Source organism: Ranitomeya variabilis, chromosome 3 (assembly GCF_051348905.1).
Source record: "Ranitomeya variabilis isolate aRanVar5 chromosome 3, aRanVar5.hap1, whole genome shotgun sequence".
In the NCBI taxonomy this organism is placed as follows: Eukaryota; Metazoa; Chordata; class Amphibia; order Anura; family Dendrobatidae; genus Ranitomeya; species Ranitomeya variabilis.
This window is the reverse complement of record NC_135234.1, coordinates 417520650-417536895: the sequence shown is the minus strand read 5'-3', so window position 1 is coordinate 417536895 and position 16246 is coordinate 417520650. Positions and strand designations below refer to the sequence as shown.

Sequence of the window (16246 nt, the reverse complement as noted above, 5' to 3'; positions counted from 1 at the left end):
TGTTGGGAGGTGTTGGACCTCTGCCTGGTTCCTCCTGCCTTTCTGCCAAATCAGCAAAGATAAGTGTCTGGTTTTGTTTCTGTGGCACACATGCTGTGTGCTTCATAATTCAGTGCTATTCTTTTGTGTTTTCTTGTCCAGCTTAGATTGTGTCAGTATTTTCTCAGTCTTGTTGGATTCTCTGGGGTTGCAGATATTCACTCCACGTCTTTAGTTAGATTGTGGAATTTTTTGTATTATCTGCTGTGGATATTTTTTTGAAGGGTTTTAATACTGACCGCCTAGTATTCTGTCCTATCCTTTCCTATTTAGCTAGAGTGGCCTCTTTTGCTAAATCTTGTTTTCTGCCTGCGTGTGTCTTTTCTTCTCCTACTCACAGTCAATATTCGTGGGGGCTGCCTATCCTTTGGGGTTCTGCTCTGAGGCAAGGTAGTATTCCTATTTCCATCTATAGGGGTATTTAGTCCTCCGGCTGTGTCGAGGTGTCTAGGGTTTGTTAGGCACACCCCACGGCTACTTCTAGTTGCGGTGTTAGTTCAGGATCTGCGGTCAGTAGTTTCCACCTACTCCAGAGAAAGTTTCATGCGGCTCCAAGGTCACCGGATCATAACACATAACCTTCCCTGCTGAGCTTGACACTTTGAATTTCTTCAGCGTCGGTTCGTCGGCTCGTTTCCATGTCATCGATTGTTGTTTAGTTTCGGGATCAAAGTGGTGGATCCAGGTCTCGTCCATGGTCAAAAAACGTGACAAAAAATGTTCCTTGTCTGCTTGGAACTTTTCGAGATTTGCTATTGAAATGTCAACTCGTTTCTTCTTTTGCTCGTCGGTAACATTTTTGGCACCCAACGCGTGGAGACCTTTCTCATATGCAATTCTTTTGCAAGGATTCTTTGAATACTGCCATATGAGATCCCTGTGACCTCAGCTACATGCCTGATAGTCACTCTTCGATCTGCCAATACAACTTCTTCAACTGTTTTCACGTTTTCTTCATTGAGGGACGTGGATGGGCGTCCTTCACGATGTTCATCTTCCGTCGATGTTCTTCCCAGCTTAAATTCCTTGGCCCAGCGTGCAACTGTGGAATATGGAGGAGAAGAGTCCCCCAATGTTTCCACCAAGTCGCTGTGTATGTCTTTGGTAGTCATTTTTTTCAAGCAGAGGTATTTGATGACAGCTCTGAGCTCGTTTTTTTCCATTTTCATGTTCACTCCTCGGCAGTTCATATTCAAATGAATGTAGCTCCCAGGAATCGTGGTCTATTTAAGTGATTTTTGTTTTTCCTGGACTAGTGGGTGCCTAAGAGAGAAGAAAACATTTTATTTAAATTTCTGTGTGCACTAGAAATAACCGATTATCATTACTTTTGGATCGCCCCTCTACACCAGAAAGGTGAGCATGGTGGTGTGGGGTGCCAATCCAGATGGGCAATAGCCATTTCACACTATTTGTGCTTTTTGGCCTTGAATCTTTTTTTTTTTTTTTTTTTTTTTGTGTCTTCTAGCTATTCAAATAGGGGAAAAAACTAATTTCTATATTTTTTTTCAACAGGAACCACAAAAACCATCTCAGAATTTATTTAAAACTGGATTGAAACTGGAAGCTGTGGACAAAAAGAATCCATTTCTAATCTGCCCGGCTACGGTTGGAGATGTGAAAGGAGATGAAATATTCATCACATTTGATGGATGGAGGGGAGCCTTTGACTACTGGTGCAAATATGACTCTCGTGACATCTTTCCTGTAGGGTGGTGCAGTATAACTGGAGACTCTTTACAGCCCCCTGGAAACAACGGTAGGTAACATGACTTGCTGAACATTTAAGATGCAGTGAATATTAAAAGGTCCATCCTAAGCTTTTGTTTTACAAACCTATAATGGGAAAGTAAAGAATGATGTGTGCAAGATGTTTTTTTTTTTTAGATTCTTTTTTTGTGGAAGATGTAAGTTTTATAAGTGTGAATGTAATTGTGATGTTCTGTGACTAATGCACTGCAATCAGTATGGCACACCTTTAAGGTTCAAAGAAGTGCAAGTGCAGTGCTTGTAGAAAGTAACTGTACTATATAAACACACCACTAGGTGGCAGTGTAGAAGAATAAGTGAACAGGTCTATCCTTTGCCTTCAATGACTATAGACTGTGATGTGTAAATCTGGGCATCACATGGTAAGCTGTAGTAAAGCATAGATAGTCATTTACATGAGAAAAGTACAAAAAAAACAAACTTAAGGCCACGTCTCACATAGCGAGATCGCTAGCGAGATCGCTGCTGAGTCACAAGTTTTGTGACGCAACAGCGACCTCAGTAGCGATCTCGCTATGTGTGACACGTACCAGCGATCAGGCCCCTGCTGCGAGATCGCTGGTCGTGTCAGAATGGCCTGGACCTTTTTTTGGTCGTTGAGGTCCCGCTGACATCGCTGAATCGGTGTGTGTGACACCGATCCAGCGATGTCTTCACTGGTAACCAGGGTAAACATCGGGTTACTAAGCGCAGGGCCGCGCTTAGTAACCCGATGTTTACCCTGGTTACCAGCGTAAATGTAAAAAAAACCAAACACTACATACTCACCATCTGTTGCCCGTCAGGTCCCTTGGCGTCTGCTTCCTGCTCTGACTGAGCCGCCGTAAAGTGAGAGCGCAGCAGTGACGTCACCGCTGCGCTCTGCTCTCACTGTACGGCGGCTCAGTCAGAGCAGGAAGCAGACGCCAAGGGACCTGACGGGCAACAGATGGTGAGTATGTACTGTTTTTTTTTTTTTTTACATTTACGCTGGTAACCAGGGTAAACATCGGGTTACTAAGCGCGGCCGTGCACTTAGTAACCCGATGTTTACCCTGGTTACCCGGTTGCTGCAGGGGGACTTCGGCATCGTTGAAGACAGTTTCAACGATGCCGAAGTCGTTCCCCTGATCGTTGGTCGCTGGAGAGAGCTGTCTGTGTGACAGCTCCCCAGCGACCACACAGCGATCAGCATCGTTGTCTGTATCGCTGCAGCGTCGCTGTGTGAGACGGGGCCTTTAGGCTTTAGGGCACAATTTACAGAGCCAAAGAGCTGTTTGTTTTTTTTAAATTATTTCTGATAAATAAAGGCAACTCGCATAAGTATACGCAGGGGATACATGTGCACAAAAATAAGTACAGCAGTATTTCAGGAAAAGGGTTTCCAGATGGATTGTATTTTTTCTACTTTAATAGATAAATGCAATTTCTATTTACTTTTTTTTTATTAAATCCTTACTACAGTTTATAAGAGCATGCCATTAACTCCAAAATGTATGCTATTCTAGTCAGTGTTCTCCTTCAAGAGCTATATTAAGATTAATTTGGAGAGTTTTAAGGGATTGTCTGATGTAGAAAACATATTTTTTTTAAGGTAGGAATCGGCTTAAAATAAAAACCGGTGGCACGGTCACCTTCCATCTTCCCACATAGATCCAGCTCGGGCTATTTCGGATGTCTGCACCTGTGCCAGAAGCAATGCCCCCTACATTTGGAAGTTAGAGCACCTCTCAAACCTTTGGCTGCAGCCATCAGGTGACTGAGAGCGTGTCATCAGAGAATTATCAGATGTGCTTCTCTAGTCATATTTCGGTGTCAGACAAGCTCTTTAATTTATCTAGTTACACATCAGTTTTTTAACAGAACTCAGAGCATATCTCATTCTCTTCCCTTTTAGCGGCTAAGGATCAGTCATTCACATCTAAGGGGATCTATTAAAGGGAATTTGTCAGCAGGTTTTTGGTATTTAATCTGAGAGTAGCGTAATGTGGAAGCAGAGACTCTAATTCTAGGGATGTATCGCTTATTAGGTTGTGTGCTGTAGTCTCAATACGGTCAGTGTTTTACCAGCAGGAGATTATCACTAGAGGACTATTTCACGTGCAGGCCAGTCAGGCTAATCTGTGTAACCCTGCCCCCACCGCTGATTGACTAGCTGACAATGCACAGTGTACACAGGACATTGCCAGTCAGGGGTGTGTGGGTGGGATTGTACACAGAGCAGAAGACTTGGCTTTACTTCATCTACGGTACATCAAGCAAAACTGCATCAAGCAGCCCAATAAGTGATACATTGCTGGAATCAGGGTCTCTGTTTCTAAATCATGCTGCTAACAATTCCATATCGAAAAACTGCTGACTGACTCGCTTTGAAAACAAATGAAAAATGGAAGACATTCATTTTCCATTTATTTTCATATGATATTTTAATAGATCCATTACTTGGTAATGATTATTCAACATTTCTGACAGTTTACTACCATCAGTCTTTACGAATGGATGACACGTAGGAGAAAAACTGTCAATTTTTTTGCAGTTGAAAAAATATAAACTGACTTGTGAATGTTCCCTTAAATGGGTTGTCACTAGTGTTGAGCATTCCGATACTGCAAGTATCGGGTATCGGCCGATACTTGCTGTATCGGAATTCCGATACCGAGATCCGATATTTTTGTAGTATCGGGTATCGGTATCGAAACAACATTAATGTAAAAATGTGTAAAAGAAAAAATTAAAATAAAAAATATTGCTATACTCACCTCTCCGACGCAGCCTGCACCTTACCGAGGGAAGCGGCAGCGTTCTTTGTTTAAAATTCGCGCTTTTCTTTCCTTTACAAGAAGTCCAGGCTTGTGATTGGTTGCGTGCCGCCCATGTGGCCGGGACGCAACCAATCACAGCAAGCCGTGACGTAATTTCAGGTCCTTCAGGATTTTAAAATTACGTTCCGGCGTTGTGATTGGTTGCGTCGCAGTCACATGGGCGACGCAACCAATCACAGCAAGCCGTGACGTAATTTCAGGTCCTTAAGGATTTTAAAATTACGTCCCGGCTTTGTGATTGGTTGCGTCTCCCATGTGACTGCGACGCAACCAATCACAAAGCCGGGACGTAATTTTAAAATCCTTAAGGACCTGAAATTACGTCACGGCTTGCTGTGATTGGTTGCGTCGCCCATGTGACTGCGACGCAACCAATCACAACGCCGGAACGTAATTTTAAAATCCTGAAGGACCTGAAATTACGTCACGGCTTGCTGTGATTGGTTGCGTCCCGGCCACATGGGCGGCACGCAACCAATCACAAGCCTGGACTTCTTGTAAAGGAAAGAAAAGCGTGAATTTTAAACAAAGAACGCTGCCGCTTCCCTCGGTAAGGTGCCGGTTCCCTCGGTGAGGTGAGTATAGCAATATTTTTTATTTTAATTCTTTCTTTTACACATTAATATGGTTCCCAGGGCCTGAAGGAGAGTTTCCTCTCCTTCAGACCCTGGGAACCATCAGGAATACCGTCCGATACATGAGTCCCATTGACTTGTATTGGTATCGGGTATCGGTATCGGATTGGATCCGATACTTTGCCGGTATCGGCCGATACTTTCCGATACCGATACTTTCAAGTATCGGACGGTATCGCTCAACACTAGTTGTCACATGAACAAAAGTTGCTTTTAATCAATAGGTCTTGGAGTAATAATTTACACAATTTGATGTGTTTTAAGGAACCTGCCAGCAGGATTGTGCACAGTAACCTACACACAGTGTCAGGTCAGCGCTGTTATCTAATATATAAAGCTGAATGTGTGTATGTGTGTATGTCCGGGATTGGCATCTGAACCGTCGCAGCTACAGCCACAAAATTTTGCACAGTCACACGTCTGGACCCCGAGAGCGTCATAGGCTATGCTGTGAAGTGAAATTTTAACCCCGCGCTTTCCAATTCACCAAACAATTTTGCCCCTATCTACATAATGGGGAAAAAGTGAAAGGAAAAGTGTTGGAGGCGTCGCAGCTACAGGCACAAAATTTTGCACAGTCACGTCTGGACCCCGAGAGCGTCAAAGCTATGTTGTGAGGTGAAATTTTAACCCCGCGCTTTCCAATTCACCAAACAATTTTGCCCCTATCTACATAATGGGGAAAAAATGAAAGGAAAAGTGTTGGAGGCAAATTAACAGCTGCCAGATGTGAACAAGGGGGACTTAAAGAATGAGAGCGATGGCGCCAAAGAGTATATACTGTACAGTTGCTAAGGTGGGGCCCCGACATGGGATAATCACCACACCACCACGGGGATATGAACACACACACAAAATGCGCCACGCACTACCACGTGCTCGAACACATATACCACCCTCAGCGCACATTTCACCACTCATACACCAACCTCGCCACATAAAAATCGAAACACAAAAGTTGCCGCTCAAAACTCGCCACGCGCAAAACTCTCCACATGCAAAACTCGCCACACATGCAAAACTCACCTCATGGAAAACTCGCCACACGCAAAACTTGCACACGCGGAAAAATTGCCACATGCACAAAAGTTGCAACACATGCAAAAGTTGCCTCACACAAAACTTTGCACATACTCAAAAGGCACCACACATAAAACTCGCCACGCGCAAAACTCACCATGCGCAAAACTTGCTGCACACAACTTGCTACACTAACCTGTCACATGCAACTCGACACACAAAAAGTTGCATGTCGCCACACAAAACTCATCTCACAAAAGTCGCTACATGCATGTCGCCACGCGCAACTCAACACACACAACTTGACACACGAAACTCGCCCTAAAACACAGACAAGTCTGGTATTATCCTTCAAAAATAAAAATCTGATTAATAAGCAGACAAACTACAAGAGCAACAAATGTACCATATAGGAATCCGGCAGCTGTCAGTCACATGACCAGTCTATTATGTGTATGTGTGAGCTAATATATACTGCCAGGGGGTGGGCTTACTGTTGGCTGGGGATTTATCAGGCTGCCAATTTAGCTTACAAATACTGAGGTAAAAATACTGACCAAATAACGTGTGAACGAGGTCTAATACAGGAGGAGATGACATACAGATATATACTATATACAGGAGGAGATGACACACAGGTATATACTATTTACAGGGGAGATGAGATGACACACAGGTATATACTATATACAGGAGGAGATGACACACAGATATATACTATATACAGGAGAGATGACACACAGGTATATACTATATAGAGGAGGAGATGACATACAGGTACATACTACATACAGGAGGAGATGACATACAGGTACATACTATATACAAGAGGAGATGACACACAGGTATATACTATATACAGGAGCAGATTACCTACAGGTATATACTATATACAGGAGGAGATGACATACAGGTATATGCTATGTATAGGAGGAGATGACATACAGATATACTATATACAGGAGGAGATGACACAGATATATACTATATATAGGTGAGATGACACACAGGTATATACTATATACAGGAGGAGATTACATACAGGTATATACTATATACAGGGGAGATGACACACAGCAGGTATATACTATATACAGGGGAGATGACATACAGGTATATACTATATACAGGAGATGGCATACAGGTGTATACTATATATAAGGGAGATGACAAACATGTATATACTGAGGTGAAAATGAGAGGTGTGAGGTGAAAATGAGAGGTGTGAGGTGAAAATGAAAAGGTGTGAGTGCAAAATGAGAGGAGTGAGGGAAAATAGTGGAGTGATCGGAAAATGACAGATGTGAGGTCGAAATGACAAGTGTTAGGGGGGAATGAGAGGAGTGAGGGGGAAAATGAGAGATGTGAGGGGGAAAATGAAAGATGTGATGGGGAAAACGAGAGGCGTGATGGGAAAATAAGAGAAGTGAGGTGCTACCACAGATATTTACTATGCCCAGGCAACGCCGGGCTCTTCAGCTAGTACTGAATAAAATGATACCTTGGTTGGTGAAATCCGTCTTGTGGCTGTTTCTTAATCTTTATTTTGTGTTAATGAGATTCTCGTACCCTAAGGAGGGGATGGGGTGTGTGGTGCTCTGATTATATATTCATAATGCAGACTGCTGACACCTCACTGATCCCTCACTGACCCGCCTCTAATTTGCATAATGAATGTAGGTACATACTGAATAAAAAAAAAACAAAAACGCTTCTGCTATGCACAATCCTGCTGACAGATACTCTTTAACCCCTTCGCGACATGCGCCGTACTAGTACTGCGCTGCCGGCACTGCATTTGTGCCAGCAGCAGTACTAGTACGGCGCATCGATCACCGCGGTCTCGCGCTGAGCGCCGCGGTGATCGGGTGAGGGTGTCAGCTGTATATGACAGCTGACACCCCGCAGCAATGCCCACGATCGGCGCTATCGCAGATCGCGGGCATTTAACCCCTCTGATGCCGCTGTCAATAGTGACAGCGGCATAGAGGGGGATCGCGCAGGGACTGGGGCTCCCTGCGCTCTCGCACCGGAGCAACGCGATGAGATCGCGCTGCTCCGGTGACCTGAAGGAGTCCCCGGATCCAAGATGGCCGCGGGACTCCTTCCGGGTCATGAGATGACCTAGCTTGCCGGCGCCTGCTAAGAGTTCCTAATAGCAGGCGCCGGCAAGCCTCTGCCCTTGCCTGTCACATCGGTGATCTGACAGAGTGCTGTGCACACTGTCAGATCACCGATCTGTGATGTCCCCCCCGGGACAAAGTAAAAAAGTTAAAAAAAATGTCCACATGTGTAAAAAAATAAAAATAAATAAAAAAATTCCTAAATAAAGAAAAAAATATATATATATATTCCCATAAATACATTTCTTTATCTAAATAAAAAAAATCACACAATAAAAGTACACATATTTAGTATCGCCGCGTCCGTAAGGACCCCACCTATAAAACTATATCACTAGTTAACCCCTTCAGTGAACACCATAAAAAAAAAAAAAAAAAAAAAAGACGAGGCAAAAAACAACGCTTTATTCTCATACCGCCAAACAAAAAGTGGAATAACACGCGATCAAAAAGACGGATATAAATAACCATGGTACCGCTGAAAACGTCATCTTGTCCCGCAAAAAAAAAGCCGCCATACAGCATCATCAGCAGAAAAATAAAAAAGTTATAGCTCTCAGAATAAAGCGATGCAAAAACAATTATTTTTTTATATAAAATAGTTTTTATTGTGTAAAAGCGCCAAAACATAAAAAAATTACATAAATGAGGTATCGCTGTAATTGTACTGACCTGAAGAATAAAACTGCTTTGTCAATTTTACCACACATGGAATGGTATAAACGCCCCCCCCCCCTAAAAGAATTTCAGGAATTGCTGGTTTTTGTTCATTCCGCCTCCCAAAAATCGGAATGAAAAGCGATCAAAAAATGTCATGTGCCCGAAAATGGTACCAATAAAAACGTCAACTCGTCCCGCAAAAAAGAAGATCTCACATGACTCTGTGGGCCAAAATATGGATAAATTATAGCTCTCAAAATGTGGTGATACAAAAACTATTTTTTGCAATAAAAAGCGTCTTTTAGTGTGTGATGGCTGCCAACCGTAAAAATCCGCCCAAAAAACGCTATAAAAGTAAATCAAATCCCCCTTCATCACCCCCTTAGTTAGGGAAAAATAATACAATTTTTAAAAATATATTTATTTCCATTTTCCCGTTAGGCTACTTTCATACTAGCGTCGGTACGGGGCCGTCGCGCTGCGTCGGCCCGACGTACCGACGCATACTGTGCAAGCGCCGCACAACGGGGGCAGCGGATGCTGTTTTTCCACGCATCCGCTGCCCCATTGTGAGGTGGGGGCAGAGTTCCAGCCGCGCATGCGCGGTCGGAAATGGTGGACCGTCGGCACAAAAAAGTTACATGTAACGTTTTTTTGCTGCCGGCGGTCCGCCACAACACGATGCAACCGTCGCACGATGCGATGCGATGCGATGCGTCGCTAATGTTAGTCTATGGGGAAAAACCGCATCCTGCAGATGACTTTGCAGGATGCGTTTTTTCGCCAAAACTACGCATTGCGACGTATGCAAAAAAACGCTAGTGTGAAAGTAGCGCTAGGGTTAGAGCTAGGGCTAGGGTTGGGGTTGGGGTTAGGGCTGGGGTTAGGGTTGGGGTTAGGGTTTCAGTTAGAATTGGGGAGTTTTCACTGTTTAGGCACATCAGGGGCTCTCCAAACCCGACATGGCATCCGATCTCAATTCCAGCCAATTCTGCTTTGAAAAACTAAAACAGTGCTCCTTCCCTTCCGAGTTCTCCTGTGCGCCCAAACAGTGGTTCCCCCCAACATATGGGGTATCAGCGTTCTCAGGACAAGTTGGACAACAACTTTTGGGGTCCAATTTGTTCTGTTACCCTTGGGAAAATAAATATGTGGGGGCTAAAATATCAGTTTCGTGGAAAAAAAAATATTTTTTATTTTCACGGCTCTGCGTGATAAACTGTAGTGAAACACTTGTTGGTTCAAAGTTCTCACAACACATCTAGATAAGTTCCTTGGAGGGTCTAGTTTCCAATATGGGGTCACTTGTGGGGAGTTTCTACTGTTTAGGTACATCAGGGGCTCTGCAAATGCAACATGACACCTGCAGACCAATCCATCTAAGTCTGCAATTCAAACGGCGCTCCTTCCCTTCCGAGCTCTGCCGTGCGCCCAAACAGTGGTTCCCCCCAATGTATGGGGTATCAGCGTACTCAGGACAAATTGGACAATAACTTTTGTGGTCCAATTTCTCCTGTTACCCTTGGGAAAAAAAAATAATTGCGGGCTAAAACATCATTTTGTGGAAAGAAAAAATTATTTTTTAATTTTCACAGCGCTACATTCTTTAGTGAAACAATTGGGGGTTAAAAGTGCTCACCACACATCTAGATAAGTTCCTTAGGGGGTCTACTTTTCAAAATGGTGTCACTTGTGGGGGTTTCCACTGTTTAGGCACATCAGGGGCTCTCCAATCGCGACATGGGTTCCGATCTCAATTCCAGCAAATCTTGCATTGAAAAGTCAAATGGCGCTCATTCCCTTCCGAGCTCTGCCATGTGCCCAATCAATGGTTTACCCCAACATGTGGGGTATCGGCGTACTCAGGACAAATTGTACAACAACTTTTTTGGTCCAATTTCTCCTGTTACCCTTGGTAAAATAAAACAAATTGGATCTGAAGTAAACATTTTGTGAAAAAAAAGTTAAATGTTCAATTTTTTTTAAACATTCCAAAAATTCCTGTGAAGCACCTGAAGGGTTAATAAACTTTTTGAATGTGGTTTTGAGTACCTTGAAGGGTGCAGTTTTTAGAATGGTGTCACTTTTGGGCATTTTCTGTCATATAGACCTCTCAAAGTCACTTCAAGTGTGAGGTGGTCCGTAAAAAAAAATGGTTTTGCAAATTTTGTTGCAAAAATGAGAAATCGCTGGTCAAATTTTAACCCTTATAACTCCCTAACAAAAAAAAATTATGTTTCCGAAATTGTGCTGATGTAAAGCAGACATGTGGGAAATGTTGTTTATTAACTATATTATGAGATATAACGCTCTAATTTAAGGGCATAAAAACTAAAAGTTTGAAAATTGCTAAATTTTCATAATTTTCGATAATTTTTTGTTTTTTTCACAAATAAATGCAAGTCATATCGAAGAAGTTTTACCACTATCATGAAGTACAATATGTCACGAGAAAACAATGTCACAATCGCCAGGATCCGTTGAAGCGTTTTAGAGTTATGACCTCATAAAGTGACAGTGGTCAGAATTCTAAAAATTGGCCCTGTCACTTAGGTGAAAACAGGCTTCGGGGTGAAGGGGTTAAATAAAATGTCCCTGTGCTGAGATAATCTTATAAATGTGCCCCTGCTATGTACTGTGTAATGGCTGTGTCTGACCGTCCAGGGACATGGTCTGATCATATCAGAGCTACTGGGCAGGGGAGGAAGCAAAAGAGTATACAGATGGGATTGCAGACGATGGTTTCTGTAAAGCAAAACATTTCCCTGCCTGTTTTAAACAATATTTAACTTCACAGGAAGAATCATTGGCATTCCCCTGCTATAATATCTGTAAAAAAAAAAAAAAAAAATTCTCCCCATACAAGATGTGGTATGATCTGACCATTTTCCTGCACGGTCAGACACAGCAATTACACAGTATGCTTCAGGGGAACATTTATAAGATTCTAGGTCTGATTTGGCTTTTATCCTAAGTCATATTGCACGACTCGTTAAAGGGTTGATTGTGACTTGTAGGATCGCTACTTCCAACAGGTGGCGCTATAGAGTTAAGTCCTCTTTTTCTCAGAAGAGGCAATTTGCATATTTAGGTCCCCATAATCGTTTTTTTTTGTCTGTTTACCTGTAATACTGCAAATAATTCTAAAAGGGGTGGCCAGACACCTAAAATGTATTTGCTAATGTCTTATCTGAGCATGCTCAGGTGTTACTCGAGTATCTTGGGAGTGCTCGTATGATATGTTAGAGTCCGCACAGCTGCATGATATGCGACTATTAGACAGCCTCAACACGTGGGTATTGCCTAACAAACAGGCAATCCCGTAGATGCCAAAGAAATTTGCGTATACAAAGCTGCATAAGTAAACATGTTAAGGAGTTCGATCGTAAGAAAGGGTTTATACTAGTACAGTTAGACGTTATAAATGTAACGTGGATACAATTCATGCAAAGTGGTTATAGCTATTTCTGCTGGGCAAAGAGTCACCAATGAGCCCAAATATCTTTAAAGTGCTCATGTCTTCTATGTTCCCAACTTCATCTATCCTTACATTTTAACCACTTTTGTATTTTCCTTCATTGCAAACACCGTACACGTTTACCTATCTACTTAATCTCTCAATGTGTTTTTTTTTACTGTACTTCCTGTGACGGTTTCGTTTGAGAGGAGGCTGGGGTTGCACTCACTCCCTGAGTGTTCTTTTCCTCTCATATTCTCATGGAATAGGATGTCACAAGGTGGCAGCACTGCAACAAATTATTGAGTAACTGCATCACTGCCCCCTCTGCCATCCTGTTCCAGAAGGGGCAATGGCCACAGTGAGGAGTGAGTGCAGCCCCAGCCTCCTGTGACATCAAGTTTGAGACTCCTCTCAAACAAAACATCACAGGAAGTACAGTAAAAAAAAAACATTTAGGCTTTCGGCCTGTCGGCGTCTGCGTTGTCACGTGTCCGCCGCTGGACTTCACAGGGCCCTGTGATTGTTCAGTGGTCGGCGGTGTGCAGCGCACTCGCTGCTTAGCATTAGGGTAGTCTGCCGCTATGTCTATTTAGGTAGATTTAGAAGGGATGGATATGGATCGCTATGGCAACAACCCAGACGAGTCACTTCCGGGTTATACCCGGGCACTTCCGGTATGGAAGGATATAAAACAACGCTCTTAGCCTCTCCTAACATGCCCCCTGAGGAAGGTGTGACAACCGAAACGTGCGTCGGGGAGGGCGCACGGAGCCTGTGGTCACTTCACCCTTCTCTTCACTTAGAGGTAATTAATATTTCCATCGGACCTGTATGGTCTAAGGTTCTAGCAAGGTGGCTTTATATATTTAATTATACATGTTAATGGGTATCTTCTTGTGATCGATATATACCCTTGTGGATTAGGATTTGAATTAACCCCTTGCTAGCTATGTCTTATACGGGTGTATGTGTTCCTGGCTCCAGGTGCCCTTAATTTGTTTTTATGTCTATGCGGTGTCCATGTACACCATGTGGTACTGCACTTCACCTGTTCTTGATAAAACGATGTATATTTGTATAGGTTTTATAATGTCTATGTATTAATAAAGATTACCGTTTTATACATTGTTCTAAATCGAACGTGGTGGTCGTTTTTTGGGGCCATTGTGACCCATAACCCTCTTGTGCACACATCAGGATTCTTTGCAGAAATTTCCTGAACAAAACCGGACTTTTTCTGCAGGAAATCCGCATGCGTTTTTTGTGTGGATTTTTTGTGTTTTTTTTCCGGAGCTTCCCAATGCATTAAATAGCAGGAAATCTGCAAAAAATCGGCAAAATTAATGAACATGCTGCGTTTTTTACCACGATGCATTTTTTTGGCGGAAAAAAAAACGGAACCTGTGCGCAAAAATTGCGGATTGCATTCTATTAATAGGATGCTTAATGGATGCGTTTTTTGCTGGATTTTATCGCGAAAAAACGCAAAAAATCTGGAACGTGTGCACACAGCCTTACAGACTAGGTAGCTAGGGAAAAATGCAAGGTGTTGTGTAATAAAGGAAATTACAAAAGGGGTTTAGGTGTAAAGATAGTAAGAAAATACATTTTAGGTGTCGGACCACCCCTTTAATGCAAACTTTTCCTAGATCTATTTGAACAGAATATTTTGTTGTGATACTTCCTCTGGATCAGCATGTTGGGGCATGTTGGGTTGGGCTATGGGTTGAACTGGATGGACTTGAAGTCTTCTTCAACCTTAATAACTATGTTACTATGTTACTTAGAGCTATGGAAAATGGGAAAGATGTCCAATTTCTTTAAAATAAATTGTGCCTATAATTTATCAGTAAGGTACAGCGAACAATCATTGTATTTTAGTGGTATAAAACTATGAAGACTACGCTAGATAAAGAATAAGGAAAATATTTAATGTATCCGAACTACTGTAAAATAATAAATCACCAAATGTCCGAATATCAACGGGGCACTTTAATCATCAATACAACACTAGTCCCATATATATCCACATGAGACAAAGAAGAGTTCTCACAACAATAACTGAAGATTAAAAACTAGAATTTTATTAACCATAAATCAAAACAGTTGAAATATAGCAAGAATATTCGTAATAGGGTAATAAGCGACGCCAAATAACATATTGAAGAGGGCTACAGCACAGTAACACACAAAAAACAACCACCAATGATATAAATATCTATGGATACAAAAAGATCCTATGTAAGTGGTGCTATGTTAGCTGCTGACATCTGCCCTACCAAATAAGTAAAGGAGCCCTGCAACAAGTATAAATACACATACTAAGCAACCTTATGTATAAAATGAAGACGGTATAAACAGGTCAATATCACAATCAAAAATACCCTAGGTTATAATAAAACGAGAGGTGCTGAATGACTGATCTCACCCAAATACGAAGGGACCCACTGCAAGTCCCTAATCAGCACATAACAAAACATAAAGTATGATAAATACTTGTTGCAGAGGTTCTCCTGGCGTCCCTTCACCCCGACGCGCGTTTCGCTGCCAGCTTCTTCCGGAAGAAGCTGGTAGCAAAACGTGCGTCGGGGTGAGGGGACGCCAGGAGAACCTCTGCAACAGGTATATATGCCAAACGCTGCGGCCCAGGAGGAGGGAAGTGTGGGGGCGGTGACTGTGTGTGCTGTCCGGCGCTGTCCGGGTGTGTGCGGGGCTGTGCAGCGCTGTCCGAGGGTCTGCGGGGCTGTGCGGGGGGGGGGGTCTTTAGGGGGTTGTGTGTGCGTGCAGGCATCGTCTGATAGGACTACAAGTCCCATCGGGCTATGCCTGCTACAGTGACAGTGATTAACACATTAGCAAATGATGGGACAGTAGTAGTCCCATCATCCGGCTAATGTGTTGAATGTAAAAAAACAAACAAAAAACATACACACATATACAGTGCATACAGTACATACTACATACAGTACATACAGCATATAACAGAACATATAACATACAACATACAGTACATACAACATATAGTACATACAACAGTACATGCAACATATAACATACAGTACATACAACAGTACATACAACATAAAACATACTACATACAACAGTACATACAACATCACATATAACATACAACATATCACATACAGTTCATACAACATACAACAGTACATACAACAGTACATATAACATACAGTACATATGCACAACACATACAGTACATGCAACATACAGTACATATACACAACACATACAGTACATATACACAACACATACAGTACATACAACATATAGTACATATACACAACACATACAGTACATACAACATACAGTACATATACGCAACACATACAGTACATACAACATACAGTACATATACACAACACATACAGTACATACAACATACAGTACATACTACATACAGAACATATACACAACACATACAGTACATACAACATAGAGTACATACTCACCAATCACCTTGAACCGAAGCCCTTGCTCACCTGTAAAAATTATTAAAATAATAAACAAACAATATACTCCCTGATCTGCAGTTATCCAATTAATACGAGTGTCCCATGACGATCTCCCGAGGAGAGCTGCCACATCAGCTGATGCGACCGCTCTCCAGGGGCTTCAGCAATACAATGACGGAAGGTATCCTTCCGCACTGTATCCCTCCGCCGCTGTGAGAAATAGTTCCTACTCTCACTTGTGGCACTGCTGTGTAGGAAAATTCCC

General features: G+C 42.5%; 1 protein-coding gene across 7 annotated transcripts in view; it reads left to right on the top strand.

Annotated features, from left to right (window-relative positions):
* The window catches only part of SCML2 (Scm polycomb group protein like 2), a 135316-nt gene that overhangs the window by 88485 nt on the left and 30585 nt on the right, over positions 1 to 16246 (top strand). For all 7 annotated transcript variants that reach the window (XM_077296330.1, XM_077296331.1, XM_077296325.1 and 4 more), the window contains exon 6: positions 1555 to 1798. In XM_077296330.1, coding sequence (XP_077152445.1) covers positions 1555 to 1798 — 244 coding nt within the window. The remainder of the gene's footprint in view (positions 1 to 1554; positions 1799 to 16246) is intronic.